The sequence below is a fragment of the Oenanthe melanoleuca genome, chromosome 25 (genome assembly GCF_029582105.1).
Source record: "Oenanthe melanoleuca isolate GR-GAL-2019-014 chromosome 25, OMel1.0, whole genome shotgun sequence".
Taxonomy (NCBI): Eukaryota; Metazoa; Chordata; class Aves; order Passeriformes; family Muscicapidae; genus Oenanthe; species Oenanthe melanoleuca.
In genome coordinates, this window is record NC_079358.1 from 5,174,978 (window position 1) to 5,195,586 (window position 20,609).

The 20,609-nt window shown below is 60.3% G+C and overlaps 3 protein-coding genes across 3 annotated transcripts in view; 1 reads left to right on the forward strand and 2 right to left on the reverse strand.

Annotated features, from left to right (window-relative positions):
• Nucleotides 1–10,578, reverse strand: part of RBM42 (RNA binding motif protein 42) — a 31,289-nt gene extending 20,711 nt beyond the window's left edge. Inside the window, 11 exon segments of the mRNA XM_056510442.1 lie at nt 105–282; nt 757–951; nt 1,899–2,019; nt 2,658–2,843; nt 4,653–4,799; nt 5,251–5,331; nt 5,334–5,446; nt 6,825–6,887; nt 7,895–7,979; nt 9,208–9,310; nt 10,370–10,578. Of these exon segments, the coding sequence (XP_056366417.1) occupies nt 170–282; nt 757–951; nt 1,899–2,019; nt 2,658–2,843; nt 4,653–4,799; nt 5,251–5,331; nt 5,334–5,446; nt 6,825–6,887; nt 7,895–7,979; nt 9,208–9,310; nt 10,370–10,536 (1,374 nt within the window). The 5' untranslated portion in view covers nt 10,537–10,578 and the 3' untranslated portion in view covers nt 105–169.
• Nucleotides 10,579–10,680: 102 nt separating this feature from the next.
• TYROBP (transmembrane immune signaling adaptor TYROBP) lies at nt 10,681–12,582 on the reverse strand. The gene is made up of 4 exons (XM_056510415.1): nt 12,379–12,582; nt 11,963–11,983; nt 11,751–11,867; nt 10,681–10,820 (listed from the first exon to the last, which is right to left on the reverse strand). Exons 1-4 carry the CDS (start codon nt 12,419–12,421, stop codon nt 10,729–10,731), a joined length of 273 nt encoding a protein of 90 aa, XP_056366390.1. The 5' UTR covers nt 12,422–12,582; the 3' UTR covers nt 10,681–10,728.
• Nucleotides 12,583–12,817: 235 nt separating this feature from the next.
• CTU1 (cytosolic thiouridylase subunit 1) lies at nt 12,818–19,725 on the forward strand. The gene is made up of 6 exons (XM_056510830.1): nt 12,818–13,041; nt 13,409–13,512; nt 15,816–16,326; nt 17,155–17,261; nt 18,498–18,866; nt 19,024–19,725. The coding sequence occupies exons 3-6, from the start codon at nt 15,819–15,821 to the stop codon at nt 19,723–19,725; spliced, it is 1,686 nt and encodes a 561-aa protein (XP_056366805.1). The 5' UTR covers nt 12,818–13,041; nt 13,409–13,512; nt 15,816–15,818.
• Nucleotides 19,726–20,609: the final 884 nt, after the last annotated feature.

A 20,609-nucleotide genomic window follows, 5' to 3' on the forward strand; every position in this document is an offset into this window, starting at 1 on the left:
ATCCCAGTTCCCTCCCAGTTCCATCCCAGTTCCCTCCCAGTTGCTCCCAGTCCTTCCCAGTCACACCCAATGCTGCCACGCTGCCCTCAATTCACATTTATTACCGTCCCAGTCCTTCCCAGTTCCCTCCCAGTGCCTCCCAGTGCCTCCCAGTCCGTCCCAGTCCGGGTTATCTCAGCCCCAGTTTCTTCTTCTCGCGCTGTTTGCGCCTCACGACCTCCAGGTTCCGATCCTTCCATTGGCTCTTGCGCAGCTTGATGGGCCGGGAGCCCACGTACTTCCCTGGGAACTGGGGTTACTGGGAGCACTGGGAGGACTGGGGGGCACTGGGAGGGACTGGGGGGGACTGGGAGGGCACTGGGAGGGACTGGGGGGCACTGGGGGGGACTGGGGGGGACTGGGAGGGACTGGGAGGTTGAGGATCCCCGAGGTTCCCCCAATCCCCCCAATGTCCCCAATGTCCCCCAATGTCCCCAATGTCCCCCAATGTCCCCAATGTCCCCAATCCCCCCAATGTCCCCAATGTCCCCCAATGTCCCCAATCCCCCCAATGTCCCCAATGTCCCCAATGTCCCCAATCCCCCCAATGTCCCCCAATGTCCCCAATGTCCCCAATGTCCCCAATGTCCCCAATGTCCCCAATCCCCCCAATCCCCCCAATGTCCCCAGTGTCCCCAATCCCCCCAATGTCCCCAATGTCCCCAGTGTCCCCAATGTCCCCAATGTCCCCAATGTCCCCAGTGTCCCCAGTCTCACCGTTCATCTCCCTCATGGCCCTCACGTAGTCGTTGGGGTCCTTGAAGGACACGAACCCGTAGCCCTTGGTCTTGCCCGAGCGCTTGTCCCGGATCACCTTGGCCTTGAGGAAGGAGGGGAAGCGCCCGAACGCCCGGCCCAGCGTCTCGTCGTTCACCTCGTTGCCCAGGTCGCCGCAGAAGATGCGGAAATCGTCTGGACCGGGGCGGAAAACGGAGATTTTGGGTCGTTTCGGGGTTAGGGGGTCGTTGGCACGCCTGGGGTCACCCCAGAATTCATTGGGAGATGCTACAGTCCCTCCCAGTCCCCTCCCAGTTTATCCCAGTCCCCTCCCAATCCCCTCCCAGTCCCTCCTCAATCCCCTTCCAGTCCCTCACAGTTCCCTACCAGTTCCCTACCAGTTCCCCCCAGTCCATCCCAGTTCCTTCCAATCCCCACCCAGTTTATCCCAATCCCCCCCAGTCCCTCCCAATTCCCTCCCATCCCCCCTCAGTCCATCCCACTATTTCCCAATCCCCTCCCAGTCCCTCCCAGTTTATCCCAATCCGCCCCCCCAGTTTATCCTCATCTCCTCCCAGTCCCTCCCAGTCCCTCCCAGTCCCTCCCCAGTGCCCCCAGTCCCCCCCAGTCCCTCCCCAGTTTATCCCAATCCCCTCCCAGTCCCTCCCAATCCTCCCTCAGTCCCTCCTCAGTTTATCCCAGTCCCCCCAGTCCCTCCCCAGTGCCCCCAGTCCCTCCCAGTCCCTCCCCAGTCCATCCCAGTACCCCCCAATCCTCCCCCAGTCCTTCCCCAGTTTATCCCAGTTTATCTCAGTCCCTCCCCAGTGCCCCCAGTCCCTCCCAGTCCCTCCCCAGTCCCTCCCAGTCCTCCCCCAGTCGCTCCCCAGTTTATCCCAGTCCATCCCAGTCCCTCCCCAGTTTATCCCAATCCCCTCCCAGTCCCTCCCCAGTTTATCCCAATCCCCTCCCAGTCCCTCCCAATCCTCCCTCAGTCCCTCCCCAGTTTATCCCAGTCCCCCCAGTCCCTCCCCAGTCCATCCCAGTACCCCCCAATCCTCCCCCAGTCCTTCCCCAGTTTATCCCAGTCCCCCCCCAGTCCCTCCCAGTCCCTCCCAGTCCCTCCCAGTCCCCCCAGTCCGTACCAGCGTCCCACTCCAGCAGGCTGGGGTCCTCCCAGCTGCTCCCGGCCGCCGTGCGGATGCAGCGCTTGAGCCGCTCCCCCCTCCCCTTGCGCTTGTCCTCGGCCGCCGGTTCCGCCCCCACCTGCGCCAGGAGCTGTCAATCACCGCCCGGGACACGCCCACTCCCCCTTGGACACGCCCACCCGGCTGCAGCCACGCCCACCCAGCGAGGGAATAAAACCATGGAGGCTCCGCCCCCTTTCTCACAGCCGTGATCCTGTTTGATGGGCACCTGTCAATCACCCAGGACACACCCACACACACACCGTGGCCACGCCCACTCCCCCTTGGACACGCCCACCCAGCCAGGAACCCCCAAATTTGGAGGCCCCGCCCTCTTGTCTCTCCTTGATGGACACCTGTCAATCACCCAGGACACGCCACCCACACACCGTGGCCACGCCCACCCAGCCAGGAACCCCCAAATTTGGAGGCCCCGCCCTCTTTTCTCTCCTTGATTGGCACCTGTCAATCACTGGGACACACCTCACCGTAGCCACGCCCACCCAACAGAAACACCCGGATTGGGAAGCCCCGCCCCCTTTCCCTGCTGGATGGACACCTGTCAATCACACAGGACACGCCCCCTCCCATCCAGCCACGCCCACGCTGAAGGAACCCCCTGAATTTGGAGGCTCCGCCCCTTTCCCGCAGGCCCCGCCCACTGCCATGGACACCTGTCAATCACCCAGAGCCCACGCCCCTTTAAGCCCCGCCCACCTCAGGCACGGGGAAGGGCGGCTCCTGTGGGCGTGGCCTCCGCAGGGGGCGTGGCGCCGGCGCCAGGTGGGCGGGGCCGGGGCGCGGCTCCGGAGGGGGCGTGGCCATGGCGGGGGGCGGGGCCGGCAGGCTGGGCCCGATCCGGGGCTCCTCGGGGGGCGGGGCCCGGGGGGGCGGGGCCTCCTCCTGGGGGAGGGGCCAAAGGGGCGGGGTTAGAGGGGGAGGGGGTAGAGGGGGGACACTGGGGGGTCCCTGGGACATTTGGGGACATTTTTGGGGTCCCAGAGACATTTGGGGACATTTGTGAACATTTTGGGGTCCCAGGAACATTTGGGGACATTGGGGGAGTCCCAGGTGACATTTGGGGCCATTTCTGGGGACCCCAGGTGACATTTTGGGGACACCTTGGTGACACTTGGGGACATTTTGGTGCCATTTGGGGACATTTTGGGGACCCCAGGTGCCATTTGGTGACACCTGGGGACACTTTGGTGATACTTGGTGACATTTTTGGGACCCTTGGGGCCATTTTTGGGACACTTGGGGCCATTTTTGGGACACTTGGTGACACTTTGGTGACATTTTGGGACATTTTTGGGGTCCCAGGTGACATTTGGTGACACTTTGGGGACATTTTTGGGGACACTTGGGGACATTTTTGGGACACTTGGAGACATTTTGGGGACACCTGGGGACATTTTTGGGACACTTGGGGACATTTTTGGGGTCCCAGGTGACATTTGGTGACATTTTTGGGGTCCCAGGTGACATTTGGTGACACTTTGGTGACACTTGGTGAGACTTGGGGACATTTGGTGACACCTGGGGACATTTGGGGCCATTTTGGGGACCCCAGGTGACACTTGGGGACACCTTGGGGATACCTGGGGACATTTTTGGGGACACTTGGGGACATTTTGGGGACACTTGGGGACATTTTGGGGACATTTTTGGGGTCCCAGGTGACATTTGGGGACACCTGGGGACATTTTGGGGATCCCAGGTGAAGTTTTTGGGATATTTTGGGACATTTTTGGGACCCCAGGTGACACTTGGGGACACTTGCGGGACATTTTTGGGGACACTTTGGTGACACTTTGGGACATTTTTGGGACCCCAGGTGACACCTGGTGCCATTTGGGGACATTTTGGGGACCCCAGGTGAAGTTTTTGGGATATTTTGGGACATTTTGGGGTCCCAGGTGACACTTGGGAGACACTTTGGTGACACTTTGGGGTCCCAGGTGAAATTTGGGGCCATTTGGTGACACTTGGGGCCATTTGGGGCCATTTTGGGGACCCCAGGTGATACTTGGGGACACCTTGGGGACACCTGGGGACATTTTTGGGACACTTGGAGACATTTTGGGGACACTTGGGGACACTTGGGGACATTTTTGGGGTCCCAGGTGACATTTGGGGACACCTGGGGACATTTTTTGGACCCCAGGTGACACCTGGTGCCATTTGGGGCCATTTTGGGGATCCCAGGTGAAGTTTTTGGGATATTTTGGGACATTTTTGGGACACCTGGTGACACTTTGGTGACACTTTGGGGACATTTGGGGCCATTTTGGGGACCCCAGGTGAAGTTTTTGGGATATTTTGGGACATTTTGGGGTCCCAGGTGACACTTGGGAGACACTTTGGTGACACTTTGGGGTCCCAGGTGACATTTGGGGCCATTTGGTGACACTTGGGGCCATTTGGGGCCATTTTGGGGACCCCAGGTGACACTTTGGGGACACCTTGGGGACACCTGGGGACATTTTTGGGACACTTGGAGACATTTTGGGGACACCTGGGGACACTTGGGGACATTTTTGGGGTCCCAGGTGACATTTTGGGGACACTTGGGGACATTTTTGGGGTCCCAGGTGACACCTGGTGCCATTTGGGGACATTTTGGGGACCCCAGGTGAAGTTTTTGGGACATTTTGGGACATTTTGGGGTCCCAGGTGACATTTGGTGACACTTGGGGACACTTTGCTCACCGGGGGGCGCCGGGGGGGGGCGGGGTAGACGGTGGGCGCGGCCTGGATGACGGGGGGGGTGGGCTTGGGGGGCCCCGGGGGGGGAGGGGCGCGGGGCCCCGCGGGCGCCGGGGGCAGGGCGGGCACGGGCGCCCCTCCCCCCCCCGCCTGCGGGAACAAAGGGGGGTCAGCGGGGGGTGGGGGAGGGGAAACGGCAAAAACCCCAAATTTGTGCCCCAAAATCGCCCCAAAACCCTCCCAGTACAAACCAGTTCATCCCAGTCCCTCCCAGTTTATTCCAGTCCCTCCCAGTTTATCCCAGTCCCCTCCCAGCTCCCCCCAGTCCCTCCCAGTCCCTCCAAGTCCCTCCCAGTCCCCTCCCAGTCCCAGTTTCCACCCAGTCCCCCCCAGTCCCCCCCAGTCCCTCCCAGTTCCCCCCCAGTCCATCCCACTCCCCTCCCAGTCTCTCCCAGTCCCCCCCATTTTCCCCCCAGTCCCTCCCAGTCCCCCCATTGCCCCCCCCAGTCCCTCCCAGTCCCTCCCAGTCCCTCCCAGTCCCCCCCCCTCCCCTCCCAGTCCCTCCCAGTCCCTCCCAGTTCCCACCCAGTTCCCCTCTCACCGGGCTGGCCGCTCTCATCGCTCCCCCCATCGCTGCCCCCAGGGGGGTGGGGGGGGGTCTCTGCAGTGGGGGAGGGGCGAGCAGCAGGGGGGGGGGGCGGGGGGGGCGCCCAGGGGCGGCCCCACCCCCACCCCCACCCCCACCCCCACCATGGCCCCGGGGGGGGGGCGCAGGGACAGCGGGGGGCGGGGCCCGGCTGGGACAGGGGGGGACACGGGGTCAGCAGGGCCACCAGTGCCACCAGTATAACCAGTATAACCAGTGCTCCCAGTATAACCAGTATAACCAGTATAACCAGTGCCACCAGTAGCTCCCAGTATGACCAGTATAACCAGTGCCACCAGTGCCACCAGTGTCCTCCCAGTATAACCAGTATAACCAGTGCCACCAGTGCTCCCAGTGCCACCAGTGCTCCCAGTATAACCAGTATAACCAGTGCTCCCAGTGTCCTCCCAGTATGACCAGTGCCACCAGTGCTCCCAGTGCCACCAGTGCTCCCAGTATAACCAGTGCCACCAGTGCTCCCAGTACGACCAGTATAACCAGTGCCACCAGTGCCACCAGTGCCACCAGTGCTCCCAGTATAACCAGTGCTCCCAGTATAACCAGTGCCACCAGTGTCCTCCCAGTATAACCAGTATACCCAGTGCTACCAGTGCCACCAGTGCTCCCAGTATAACCAGTGCTCCCAGTGTCCTCCCAGTATGACTAGTATAACCAGTGTCCCCCCAGTGCTCCCAGTATCACCAGTGCCACCAGTGCCACCAGTGTCCCCCCAGTGCTCCCAGTATCACCAGTGCCACCAGTGCCACCAGTGTCCCCCCAGTGCTCCCAGTATCACCAGTATCACCAGTGTCACCAACCCAAACAGTGCCACCAGTGCTCCCAGTTTAACCAGTATCCCCCCAGCGCTCCCAGTGCCACCAGTGCCACCAGTGTCCCCCCAGTGCTCCCAGTATCACCGCTGCCAGCAGTGCTCCCAGTATCACCAGTGCCACCAAACCCCAGTATCCCCAGTATCCCCAGTGTCCCCAGTGTCCCCAGTGTCCCCAGTCCCCCCAGTATCCCCAGTGTCCCCAATTCCCCAGTCCCCCCCAGTATCCCCCGTGTCCCCCCAGTATCCCCAGTACCCCCAGTACCCCCAGTCCCCCCAGTATCCCCAGTATCCCCAGTGTCCCCAGTCCATCCCCTCAGTGTCCCCAGTCCCCCCCAGTATCCCCAGTATCCCCAGTATCCCCAGTATCCCCAGTCCCCCCAGTATCCCCAGTGTCCCCAGTATCCCCAGTATCCCCAGTGTCCCCAGTGTCCCCAGTACCCCCAGTCCCCCCAGTATCCCCAGTATCCCCAGTATCCCCAGTGTCCCCAGTATCCCCAGTATCCCCAGTATCCCCAGTATCCCCAGTGTCCCCAGTATCCCCAGTATCCCCAGTATATCCCCCCAGTATCCCCAGTATATCCCCCCAGTGTCCCCAGTATCCCCAGTATATCCCCCCAGTTCCCCCAGTATCCCCAGTATATCCCCCCAGTATCCCCAGTATCCCCAGTATATCCCCCCAGTGTCCCCAGTCCCTCACCGGGTCTCTGCAGCACGTGTGGCACGAACGCCGGGCGCAGGATGGGCGACCTCTGAGGGGACACTGAGGGGACAAGGACAGCAAGGACACTGAGGGTCACTGAGGGGACACTGAGGGACACTGAGGGGACATTGCAGGGACACTGAGGGGACACTGAGGGACAGGAGGGGACAGTGGGGACAGCAGTGACACCAGGGGACACTGAGGGGACACTGAGGGGACAGCAGGGACACTGAGGGGACACTGAGGGACAGGTAGGGACAGTGGGGACAGCAGTGACACCAGGGGACAGCAGGGACACTGAGGGGTCACTGAGGGGTCACTGAGGGGACAGCAGGGACACTGAGGGGACACTGAGGGGCACTGAGGGGACCGGAGGGACACTGAGGGGTCACTGAGGGGTCACTGAGGGGACACTGAGGGGACACTGAGGGGACACTGAGGGGTCACTGAGGGGACACTGAGGGGACAGCAGGGACAGCAGTGACACCAGGGGACACTGAGGGGTCACTGAGGGACACTGAGGGGACAGGAGGGACAGGGACACAGCTTGGGGACACTGAGGGGACACTGAGGGGACAGAGGGGACATCTGGGGACATTTGGGGACAGTAGGGACACTGAGGGGTCACTGAGGGACACTGAGGGGACAGCAATGACAGCAGGGGACACTGGGGTTGGGGACAGGGGACACTGCTGGGACAGGGACACGGCTTGGGGACAGCAGGGGACAGCAGTGACACCAGGGGACAGAGGTGACACCCAGGGGACCCCAGGGAACACCAGGGGACAGCAGGGGACATTTGGGGACACCAGGGGACATTTGTGGACATTTGGGGACATCTGGGGACATTGGGGACATTGGTTAATGGGACATTTGGGGACATTGGTGGATTGGGGACACTGAGGACATTTGGGGACATTGGGGACATTGGGGGACATTTGGGGACATTGGGGACATTTGGGACACTTGGGGACATTTGGGGACATTTGGGGACATTTGGGGGATCTGGGGACATTTGGGGACATTTGGGGACATTTGGGGACATCGGGGACAGCAGTGACACCCACCTGGCCCCACGAACGGCACCGGGGGCGTCCCCAGGGGGGGGACGGTGGCGGCGGCGGCGGCGCGAGCCTCGAGGGACTGCTGGACCTGGGACAGACAGACGGACTGTGAGGGACAGACAGACAGACTGTGAGGGACAGACAGACAGACAGACTGCTGGACCTGGGACAGACAGACAGACAGACTGACTGCTGGACCTGGGACAGACAGACAGACAGACTGTGAGGGACAGACAGACAGACTGCTGGACCTGGGACAGACAGACAGACAGACTGTGAGGGACAGACAGACAGACTGCTGGACCTGGGACAGACAGACGGACAGACTGTGAGGGACAGACGGACAGACTGACTGCTGGACCTGGGACAGACAGACAGACAGTGAGGGACAGACAGACAGAGGGACTGCTGGAGCTGGGACGGACAGACAGACAGACTGTGAGAGACAGACAGACAGACAGACTGCTGGACTTGGGACAGACAGACGGACAGACAGACAGACAGACTGTGAGGGACAGATAGAGGGACTGCTGGACCTGGGACAGACAGACGGACAGAGAGGGACAGACGGACAGACAGACTGCTGGACCTGGGACGGACAGACAGACAGACAGACTGTGAGGGACAGACAGACAGAGGGACTGCTGGAGCTGGGACAGACGGACAGAGAGGGACAGACGGACAGAGAGACTGCTGGACAGAGGGACAGATGGACAGAGGGACATTGGGGACAGAGGGGACACTGGGTACACTCAGGTGACACTGAGGTGACACTCACGTGGCATAAATGACACAGGTGACACAGGTGGCACTCAGGTGACACACTCAGGTGACACAGGTGACACAGGTAACACAGGTTACACACACAGGTGACACAGGTGACAGACACTCAGGTGACACACACAGGTGACACAGGTGACACAGGTGACATTGGTGACACAGATGACACACACAGGTGACACAGGTGACACACACACTCAGGTGACACAGGTGACACAGGTGACAGACACTCAGGTGACACACACACAGGTGACACACAGAGGTGACACAGAGGTGACACACAGGTGACACAGGTGACACAGGTGACACACAGATGACACACAGGTGACAGAGGTGACACAGGTGACAGCCAGGTGACACAGGTGACAGAGATGACACACAGGTTACACAGGTGCCACAGGTGCCATTTGGTGACACAGGTGACACAGGTGACACAGGTGACACACAGGTGACACACAGGTGACACAGGTGACAGTGACACACACAGGTCACACAGGTGACACAGGTGACACAGAGGTGACACACAGGTGCCACACCTGCTGGTAGGTGTTGGTGGCGATGATCGGCCTCAGCACGGGGGGCGGGGCCAGCGGCTCCCCGGGGGCGGGGCCAGGAGCCCCCAGCACCTCCTGCTCGAACCTGCACCAGTACGAACCAGTAAGGACCAGTACGGACCAGTATGGACCAGCACAGACCAGTATGGACCAGCACAGACCGGTATGAACCAGTACAGACCAGTACGGACCAGCACGGACCAGTACAAACCAGTATGGACCAGTACAGACCGGTATGAACCAGTACAGACCAGTATGGACCAGTATGGACCAGTATGGACCAGCACAGACCAGTATGGACCAGTACGAACCAGTAAGGACCAGTACAGACCAGTATGGACCAGTAAGGACCAGTACGGACCAGTACGGACCAGTATGGACCAGTATGGACCAGTACAGACCAGTATGGACCAGTAAGGACCGGTACGGACCAGTATGGACCAGTACGGACCAGTACGGACCAGTACGGACCAGTATGGACCAGCATAGACCAGTACGGACCAGTACGGACCAGTATGGACCAGTACAGACCAGTATGGACCAGCATGGACCAGCATAGACCAGTACGGACCAGTATGGACCAGTACAGACCAGTATGGACCAGTACGGACCAGTATGGACCAGCATGGACCAGCATAGACCAGTACGGACCAGTATGAACCAGTACAGACCAGTACAGACTGGTGACCCCTCAGTAAACTCAAGCCCCGCCCCCGTTACCACGACAACCCTCAGGTTCCACCCCCATTACCATGGCAACCCACAGACACCCCCGCAAGTCCCGCCCCCCGTTGCCACAGCAACCGCAGATCACCCCTCCCTCCCAAGCCCCGCCCCCCGTTGCCATGGCAACCCCAGACTTCCCCTTCCAGGCCCGCCCCGTTGCCATGGCAGCACCAGACCCCACTTTTAAGCCCCACCCTTCGTTTCCATGGCAACCCCGGACCCCCTCCCGGCCCCGCCCCTTCCAGGCCTCGCCCCGTTACCATGGTAACCACATGACCCCCCCCCCAGGCCCCGCCCCGTTACCATGGTAACCCCAGCCCCTCCCGGCCCCGCCCCGTTACCATGGTAACCCCAGCCCCTCCCGGCCCCGGCCCGCCCCCCGGCCGCCATGCCGCCCGCGCCGCTCCGTTCCCCTCACAGCGCCATCTCCGCCTCCATCTCCTTCAGCCGCTCCTCGCCGCTCTTGGCCGCGGCGCCGCCGCCTCCCGCCACCGCCGCGGGTCCCGCCGCCATCACCGCGGGCCCGGCCGCGGCTCCCGCCGCCATTCCCGGCCCGGCCGCTCCCGGGGGCGCCGCCGCCGCCATGGCTGAGCGCTGCCGCGTCACTTCCGCCCGCCTGAGGGGCGCTTCCGGCGCGCCGCAGTGACGTCACTCGGCGCGACGGCACCCACCCCCGTGATAAAAACCGGACGCGGATTTGGGGTGAAATCGGCGCGAAACGGGCGAAAATGAACTGGAAAAGCGCTTTAATGTTGGCAGTGAGTGGGGGAGGGGCGCTCAGCGCTTCAGCTCGCTGTAGAGATCCGCGCGCGCGCCCTGCAGCTCCTGGTAGTGCGAGTCGGGCTCCGGGGGGCGGGGCCGGGCCGGGGCTGGGGGCGGGGCCGGGTCAGCGGGGCCACGCCCACCGCGCTGCGAGCCACGCCCACCGCGCTCCGAGCCACGCCCACCGCGCTCCGAGCCACGCCCACCGCGCTCCGAGCCACGCCCACCTGTCCCAGCGCCCCGGTAACCCCCAGTAACCCCCAGTGCCCTCCCAGTGTTCTCCCAGTAACTCCCAGTGCATTCCCAGTAACCCCCAGTGCTCCCGGTAACCCCCAGTAACCACAGTGCCCTCCCAGCAACACCCAGTGCCCTCCCAGTAACACCCAGTACCCTCCCAGTAACACCCAGTACCCTCCCAGTGCCTTCCCAGGAGCAGCCCAATAACCCCCAGTAACCCCCAGTGCCCTCCCAGTGCTCCCAGTAACCCCCAGTGCCTTCCCAGTAACCCCCAGTAACCCGCAGTGCCCTCCCAGTAACACCCAGTAACCCGCAGTGCATTCCCAGTAACCCGCAGTGCTCCCGGTAACCCCCAGTAACCACAGTGCCCTAACAGTAACACCCAGTGTCCTCCCAGTAACCCCCAGTGCCTTCCCAGTAACCCCCAGTAACCCGCAGTGCCCTCCCAGTGACTCCCAGTAACCCCAGTGACCCCCCCAGGACCTTCTAATTTTGGCCACGCCCCTCCTGATCCAAAATTTGGCCACGCCCACAAACTGCCCCTCCCCTTTGACCACGCCCACAAACGGCCACACCCCATTGGCCACGCCCACAAACGGCCCCTCCCCATTGGCCACGCCCACAAACGGCCTCTCCCCTTTGGCCCCGCCCACAAACGGTCACACCCATTGGCCACGCCCACAAACGGTCACACCCCATTGGCCACGCCCACAAACGGTCACACCCATTGGCCACGCCCACAAACGGCCCCTCCCCATTGGCCACGCCCACAAAGGCCCCTCCCCCGTGGCCCCGCCCACCTCGGCGGCCCCGCCCCGCCAGCCAATAGGCTCCGCCCGCGATCAGCAGCGTCATGATGACGTCAGCGGTGACGAGCGCCGCGATCGGCCCCGCCCCCGGCAGGCAGCCGGAACATTCTGGAAAAGGCGGGGGAGGGGTGACCTCGTGACCTCCCCGTGACCTTTGACCCCCCCCATCGTGACGTCACCCCCGGGCGGGGGAGGGGCCTCACCTTGCTGAGCTGTCGCCGCTCCTGGGGCCGGAAATGAACGGGGGGGGTGGGGGTGGGGCCGGGTTAGCCCCTCCCCCATGAGCCCCTCCCCCATGAGCCCCTCCCCCACCTTTCAGCGGGGTGGGGGAGGGGCTGCAGAGCAGGGAAATGGGGGGTGGGGCACAAGGGCGAAGCTTGGGGTGGGGGAGGGGCGGAGCAGGACCCCCAAAAATGGGGGAGGGGTCCCTCAGGGTGGGGGGAGGGGCTCGGGGGGGTCCCCAGGGGGTGGGGGAGGGGCCGAGTCCCCCCAATTTCTGCGCCGTTCCCCTCCCCCACCCCCGCCCGGCCACTTCTGCTTTTGGGGGAGGGGCGGGGGGGGTCCCGCAGGGTGGGGGAGGGGGGGGAAGGACCCCCCCGGGGTGGGGGAGGAGCCTCACCGAGCAGCAGCAGGAGGAGGCCGAGGGTCCCGGGGGGGTCCATGGCGGCGGTGGGGGAGGGGCCACGTGACACCTCCCAAAGCCGCCAAAACTTCCCAATTTCGGGGCTCCCGCTGTGGCCACGCCCCTTCCCAACAACCCCCGCCCATCCCCCAGCGAGTTCCTCTTTTAATAAACCTTTAAGCCCCGCCCTCTTTTTTTTGGATCGCGGCCCCTTTAAGATTCCGTGGGCGTGGCCTCAATACCCTTAAACCCCGCCCACAGCTCGCGCTGATTGGCTGAGTGCGCCGCGCGCTGATTGGCTGCGGCAGCGCCAGCAAACCCGGAAGCCGCGCGCTGATTGGCTGCGGTGACCGATGGACCCGGAAGCCGCGCGCTGATTGGCTGCGGTGACCGCTGAACCCGGAAGCCGCGCGCTGATTGGCTGCGGTGACCGATGGACCCGGAAGCCGCGCGCTGATTGGCTGCGGTGAGCGCTGAACCCGGAAGCCGCGCGCTGATTGGCTGCGGTGACCGATGGACCCGGAAGCCGCGCGCTGATTGGTCAGAACCGCTGAGGCGGGATTAAGGCGGGAAAAGGACGGCGCTGATTGGTCCGTGCCCGCGCAAGGCACGACGGGAAACGAGCGGCCTGAGGCGGCCCGGCCGGCGCGACCACCGCGAGTACGGGGGGGCGGGGGAGGGGGAAATTCGGGAATTTGGGGGGTCTGGGAGAGACCATTTGGTGAGGGGGGGGTTGGGAGGCTGAGGGGGGATGGGAGGGATCATTGTTATCCCGGGGGGGGGTTAGGAGGGGTGGGAGGGACCATTTGGGGATTTTTGGGGGGTTTGGACCGGATTTGGGGGGTCTGGGCGAGACCATTTTGGGGATTTGGGGGGTTTGGGGGGGTCTGGGCGGGACCATTCCTGTCCCGAGGGGGGGGTTGGAGGTTTGGGAGGGACCATTTGGGGATTTGGGGGTTCCCAGGTGGATTTTGGGGTTCCCAGGTGAACTTTGGGTGACCCCAGGTGGATTTTTGGCTCATTCCAGGTGGATTTTTGGGCTTCCCAAGTGAATTTTGGGAACTTTTCAGAAGATTTTGGAGTTTTTTTCTTCAATTTTGGGGCTCCCAGGTGAACTTCGAGTGACCCCAGGTGGGTTTTGGGCGATCCCAGGTGAAATTTTGGGGGTCCCAGGTGGATTTTGGGGGTCCCAGGTGGAATTTTGGGTCATTCCAGGTGGATTTTGGGGTTCCCAGTTGAATTTTGGGTGATCCTGGGTGGTTTTGGGGAGTTTGGATTTTTTTTTTTTTTTTTTTTTTTTTTTTTGAAGTTTTGGGGTTCCCAAGTGGAATTTTGGGTCATCCCAGGTGGATTTTGGGTGATCCTGGGTGGATTTGGGGCTCCCAGGTGAACTTTGGGTGATCCCAGGTGGATTTTGGGGATCCCAGGTGGAATTTTGGGTCATTCCAGGTGGATTTTGGGTGATCCTGGGTGGATTTGGGTGATCCCAGGTGGGTTTTGGACAATCTCAGAGAAATTTTTGGGGTTCCCAGGTGGAATTTTGGGTCATTTCAGGGGATTTTGGATAATTCCAGGTGGGATTTTGGGGTTCCCAGCTGAACTTTGGGTGACCCCAGGTGGGATTTGGGTGACCCCAGGTGGGTTTTGGACAATCTCAGATAAATTTTTGGGGTTCCCAGGTGGAATTTTGGGGTTCCCAGTGAGATTTCCTCTTCCCCAGTGAAACTTTTGGGTGCCCTGAGTGAATTTTTCAAACCCCTGATCGATTTTCTCACCGATTTCATCCTTTACCCCCAATTTCCCCCACCCCGACCCCTTCCAGCCCCCCCTAACCCCACAATTTGTGTTTAATTTTGTTTTTTCCCTTCCAGCCCCCCCCAACCCCACAATTTGTGTTTAATTCTGTTTTTTCCCTTCCAGCCCTCCCTAACCCCACAATTTGTGGTTTTTTCCCGTTTCTCTCCCCTTCCAACCCCACAATTTCTCATTAATTCCATTTTCTCCCTTCCAGGCCATGTCCAACCCCACAATTTGTGTTTAATTCTGTTTTTTTCCATTCCAACCCCACAATTTGTATTTATTTCTGATTTTTCTCTCCCACAATTTGTATTTATTTCTGATTTTTCTCTCCAGGCGATTCCCAACCCCACAATTTGTATTTTATTCCGTTTTTTCCCTTCCAACCCCACAATTTGTATTTTATTCTGTTTTTTCCCTTCCCTAACCCCACAATTTATATTTTATTCTATTTTCTCTCTTCTCCAGGCCTTCCCCAATCCCACAATTTGTATTTAATTCCGTTTTTTTCCTCCCTAACCCCAGATTTGTATTTATTTCTGATTTTCCCCTCCAGGCCATGTCCAACCCCACAATTTGTATTTATTTCTGATTTTTCTCTCCCACAATTTGTATTTATTTCTGATTTTTCTCTCCAGGCGATTCCCAACCCCACAATTTGTATTTTTTTCCATTTTTCCCCCTCCAGGCCATGTCCAACCCCACAATTTGTATTTAATTCCGTTTTTTCCCTTCCAACCCCACAATTTGTATTTAACTCTGTTTTTCCCTCCAGGCCATTCCCAACCCCACAATTTGTGTTTAATCCCATTTCTCTCCCCTTCCAACCCCACAATTTGTATTTTTTTCCATTTTTCTCTCCAGTCCATGTCCAATCCCACAATTTGTATTTAATTCTGTTTTTTCCCTTCCCCAACCCCACAATTTGTATTTAATCCCATTTCTCTCCCCTTCCAACCCCACAATTTGTGTTTAATTCTGTTTTCTCTCCCCTCCAGGCCATGTCTCCTCCGCGCTGCAGCCGCTGCCCCCTCCCCTCCTCGCTGCTCCGCCCCCGCTCCCTCCAGCCCTTCCCCAACCCCACAATTTGTATTTATTTCTGATTCTTCTCTCCCACAATTTGTATTTATTTCTGATTTTTCTCTCCAGGCCATGCCCAACCCCACAATTTGTATTTAATTCTGTTTTTTCCCTTCTAACCCCACAATCTGTATTTAACTCTGTTTTTCCCTCTAGGCCATTCCCAACCCCACAATTTGTGTTTAATCCCATTTCTCTCCCCTTCCAACCCCACAATTTGTATTTTTTTCCATTTTTCTCTCCAGGCCATGTCCAATCCCACAATTTGTATTTAATTCTGTTTTTTCCCTTCCCCAACCCCACAATTTGTATTTAATCCCATTTCTCTCCCCTTCCAACCCCACAATTTGTGTTTAATTCTGTTTTTTCCCTCCCTAACCCCAGATTTGTATTTATTTCTGATTTTTCTCTCCAGGCCATGTCCAACCCCACAATTTGTATTTTTTTCCATTTTCTCTCCCCTCCAGGCCATGTCCAACCCCACAATTTGTGTTTAATTCTGTTTTTTCCCTTCCCCAACCCCACAATTTGTATTTATTTCCCATTTTTCTCCCCAGGCCATGTCCCCTCCGCGCTGCAGCCGCTGTCCCCTCCCCTCCTCGCTGCTCCGCTCCCGCTCCCTCCGCCCGTTCTGCCGCCGCTGTTTCCTCGCCGCCTTCGAGGCCGAGACGCTCCAGGCGCTGCTGCAGCCCCCGAACCCGGCGCTGACCCCCCGGGCCGGGCAGGGCGTGGCCGTGGCGGCCTCGGGGGGCAAAGACTCCACGGTCCTGGCTCATTTATTGGTGAAACTGAACCGGGAGCGGGGCCTGGGGCTGCGCCTGGCGCTGCTGGCCGTGGACGAGGGGATCTCGGGGTACCGGGACCAGGCCCTGGGGGTGCTGCGGGGGGTGGGGGCGGCGCTGCCCCTCCCCCTCCTGCTGGTGTCGCACCGGGAGCTGTTCGGGCGGGCGCTGGACGAGCTGGGGCCGGCGCTGGGCGGGCGGAGCCGCTGCACGGTGTGCGGGGTGTTCCGGAGGCAGGCACTGGAGAGGGGAGCCAAGGAGATGGGGGCCGACTGGTTAGCCACTGGTGAGTACTGGTTATACTGGTTTGTACTGGTTATACTGGGATTGATCGGTTATACTGGGTTATACTGGTTGTACTGGGCGGGCGGAGCCGCTGCACGGTGTGCGGGGTGTTCCGGAGGCAGGCACTGGAGAGAGGGGCTAAAGAAATGGGGGCTGACTGGTTAGCCACTGGTGAGTACTGGTTATACTGGTTATACTGGGTTATACTGGGATTGATTGGTTATACTGGGTTATACTGGTTGTACTGGGCGGGCGGAGCCGCTGCACGGTGTGCGGGGTGTTCCGGAGGCAGGCACTGGAGAGAGGAGCCAGGGAGATGGGGGCTGACTGGTTAGCCACTGGTGAGTACTGGTTATACTGGTTATACTGGGTTATGCTGGGATTGATAGCTTATACTGGGTTATACTGGTTTATTCTGTGTTATACTGGGAGGGACTGGTAACCAATTGGTGACCAATGGTCACTGGTGGGCACCAGTGATCACTGCTGGTCACCAGTGGTCACCAGTGGTCTCTGATGGACACTGATGGTCACTGCTGGTCATCAATGGCTACTGCTGGTCACCAGTGGCCACCACCGGTCACCAGTGGTCACTACTGGTCACCAGTGGTCACTACAGGTCACTACTGGTCACCAGTGGTCACCAGTGGTCATTAGTGGTCACCAATGGTCACTGCTGGTCACCAATTGTCACCAGTGGTCATTGCTGGTCACCAGCGGTCACTGCTGGTCATCAGTGGTCACTGCTGGTTACCAATGGTCACCAGTGGTCACTACTGGTCACCTTTGGTCACCAGTGGTCAGCGCTGGTCACTCTCGCTCCCCCCAGGCCACAACGCCGACGACGTGGCCGAGACGGTTCTGATGAATTTCCTGCGCGGCGACGTGGCGCGGCTGCGGCGCGCGGCCCACGAGGCCTCGGGGGCCACCAATGGGGTCACCAATGGGGTCACCGGGGCCACCAACGGGGCCACCGGGGCCACCAACGGGGCCCCGGGGGCCACCAGTGAGACCTCAGGGGCCACCAATGAGGCCGGTGTGGCCACCGGGAGCTCCAGGGAGGCTCCTCCAGGTTCGGTGAGCTCCAGTGGCCCAACGGAAGCCGATGAGAGCCCAAAGAAACCCAACGAGAACCCAACGAAACCCAACGAGAACCCAACGAGACTCAATGAGAGCCCAACGAAACCCAACGAGAACCCAACGAAACCCAACGAGAACCCAACAAAACTCAATGAGAGCCCAACAAAACTCAATGAGAACCCAACGAAACCCAACGAGAACCCAACGAAACCCAACGAGAACCCAACAAAACTCAATGAGAACCCAACGAAACCCAACGAGAACCCAACGAAACCCAACGAGAACCCAACAAAACCCAACGAGAACCCAACAAAACTCAATGAGAACCCAACGAGACTCAATGAGAACCCAACGAGACTCAATGAGAACCCAACGAAAGCCAACGAGGACTCAACAAAACCCAACAATGACCCAACCAATCCCAATGAGGACCCATCCAAACCCAACCAGGAGTCAACCAAACCCAACCAGGACCCAACCAAACCCAACCAGGAGTCAACCAAACCCAACCAGGAGTCAACCAATCCCAATGAGGACCCAACCAAACACAACAAAGACCCAACCAAGCCCAATGAGAGCCCAACCAAATTCAACAATAACCCAACCAAACCCAACCAGGACTCAACCAAACCCAACCAGGACCCAACCAAACCCAACAAGGACCCAACCAAACCCAACCAGAAGTCAACCAAACCCAACAAGGACCCAACGAAACCCAACGAGAACTCAACCAAACACAACGATGACCCAACCGTACTCAACAATAACCCAACGAAATTCAATGATAACCCAACGAAACTCAACAATAACCCAACCAAACCCAACGAGGACCCAACCAAACTCAAAAATAACCCAACGAAACTCAACCAGGACCCAACGAAACTCAGCAAAAACCCAACCAAACCCAACAAAGACCCAACCCAACCCAACAATACCCCAACCAAACCCAACAATAACCCAACCAAACCCAACAATAACCCAACCAAACCCAACAAAGACCCAACCAAACCCAACAATACCCCAACCAAACCCAACAAAGACCCAACCAAACCCACCAAAGACCCAACCAAGCCCGCCCGGCGCCCCGCCAAGCCCGCCGACCCGGCGGTGCCGCGCCTGAAGCCGCTGCGCCACGCGTCGCAGAAGGAGATTGTGCTGTACGCCCACTACCGGGGGCTGCCCTACGCCAGCGCCGAGTGCCGGCACGCGCCGCTGGCGTTCCGCGGGCACCCGCGGGCGCTGCTGAAGGAGCTGGAGGCGGCGCGGCCGGCGGCGGCGGCGGCGCTGGCGCACTCGGGGCGGCGGCTGGCGCTGGGCGCGGCGCCGGGCGCGGGGGCGGCGCCGGGGGCGTGCGGGCGCTGCGGGGCGGCGGCCAGCGGGGGGCGCTGCATGGCCTGCGCGCTGCTGGCCGCGCTGGAGCAGGGCCGGCCCCGGGTGGCGCTGGGCAAGCGCGGGCTCAGGGTGGCCACCGAGGGAGGGGGGGGCTGGGGGGGCGGCGGGGAGGAGGGGGGTGGTCATTGGGGGGGTGGTCAAGGGGGTGGTGGCCACCAGGATGGGGTTGGTGGCCACTGGGAGAGTGGTGGTCAAGAGCCCAGTGGTCATTGGGTTGGTGGTCAAGGTGTTGGTGGCTACCAGGATGGTGGTGGTCAAGGGGGTGGTGGCCATGAGGGCTGTGGCTGCAGGGGTGGTGGTCAAGGGGTTGGTGGCCACCAGGATGGGGTTGGTGGTCAGCTGGAGGGGGGTGGTCAAGGGGGTGGTGGCCACTTGGAGAGTGGTGGTCAAGAGAGCAGTGGTCACTGGGGTGGTGGTCAAGGGGTTGGTGGCCACCAGGGTGGGGGTGGTGGCCACTTGGAGAGTGGTGGTGGCCATGGGGGCTGTGGCTGCAGGGGTGGTGGTCAAGGGGTTGGTGGTCAAGAGTTTGGTGGCCACTGGGGTGGTGGTCAAGGGGGTGGTGGCCACCAGGGTGGGGTTGGTGGCCAGTTGGAGGGTGATGGTCAAGGGGTTGGTGGCCACGGGGGCTGCGGCTGCAGGACTAGTGGTGGCCACAGCCCCGGTGGTCAGGTGGGGTGTGGTGGCCACGGTGACCACCTGGAGCCGGCTGTTGGTGACCACGGTGACCCCCTGGCCCCGGGACGTGGTGACCCCCTGGCTGATGGTTCCGGTGGCCACAGTGACCCCCTGGCCCCAGTGTCCGGTGGCCCCGGTGGCCCCGGTGACCCCCTGGCTGATGGTTCCGGTGGCCCCGGTGACCCCCCCGGGCCCCGCTGGGTGCGGGTGCAGCTCCTGGGCCGGGCCGGACGCTCCGAGCGGCGACACCTGAGGGGGCTCGGCCACGGCCGGAGGGAGCTGGGGGACATCTGGGACTTCTGAGGGACACTGGGGACAGTGGGGACATTGGGGACATTGGGGACATTGGGGGACATTGGGGACATTGGGGGACATTGGGGACATTGGGGACATTGGGGGGATTGGGGACATTGGGGGACATTGGGGACATTGGGGACATTGGGGGGATTGGGGACATTGGGGACACTGGGGGGATTGGGGGACATTGGGGGACATTGGGGGGATTGGGGACATTGGGGACATTGGGGGGACATTGGGGACATTGGGGACACTGGGGACATTGGGGACATTGGGGGGATTGGGGGGACATTGGGGACATTGGGGGACATCTGGGGTGGCCTTGGGGACATTTGGGGGTCCCTGGGATCGTTCTGGAACCTCTTGGGGACATTTTTGGAGTTTTTGGGGACATTGTTGAGTTCCCTGGGGACATTTGTGCCCCTTGGGGACATTTTTTTGGGGACATTTGGGGTCCTGGGATCAATTTTGGGTCCCTGAGGGGACGTTTTGGGGTCCCTCGGAGAATTTTTGGGATTTTTTGGGTCATTCTGGGGCCCCACGGGGACATTTCTGGGGAAGATTTTGGGGACAATTTTGGGAGATTTTTGGGGGAGGGTTTGGGGTCTCTTGGGGACAATTTTGGGGAATTTTTGGGGCTCCCTGGGGACATTTTGGGGACATTTTTGGGGTCCCTTGGGGACATTTTTGGGCCGTTCAACCCCGGGCGGGGGAGGGGGCGTGGCCAGCCGGGTTTATGCAAATGAGGCGGGGCCGAACAGCCCCAAATAAAGCGCAATTAAAACTCGAATTATGCAAATGAGGCTCGTTCGTCAGCGGGGGCTCATTAACCGGGCGGGA

Coding starts and splice junctions, on each gene's coding strand:
- TYROBP (XM_056510415.1), bottom strand. CDS start 12,421: ATGGACCCCCCCGGGACCCTCGGCCTCCTCCTGCTGCTGCTCG. Junction 11,984..12,378: donor CCTCCTCCTGCTGCTGCTCG/GTGAGGCTCCTC, acceptor TTCCGGCCCCAG/GAGCGGCGACAGCTCAGCAA. Junction 10,821..11,750: donor GGCGGGGCGGGGCCGCCGAG/GTGGGCGGGGCC, acceptor CCCCGCCCCCAG/CCCCGGCCCGGCCCCGCCCC.
- CTU1 (XM_056510830.1), top strand. CDS start 15,819: ATGTCCCCTCCGCGCTGCAGCCGCTGTCCCCTCCCCTCCTCGCTGCTC. Junction 16,327..17,154: donor GGCCGACTGGTTAGCCACTG/GTGAGTACTGGT, acceptor CGCTCCCCCCAG/GCCACAACGCCGACGACGTG. Junction 17,262..18,497: donor CCTCGGGGGCCACCAATGGG/GTCACCAATGGG, acceptor CGCCCCGCCAAG/CCCGCCGACCCGGCGGTGCC.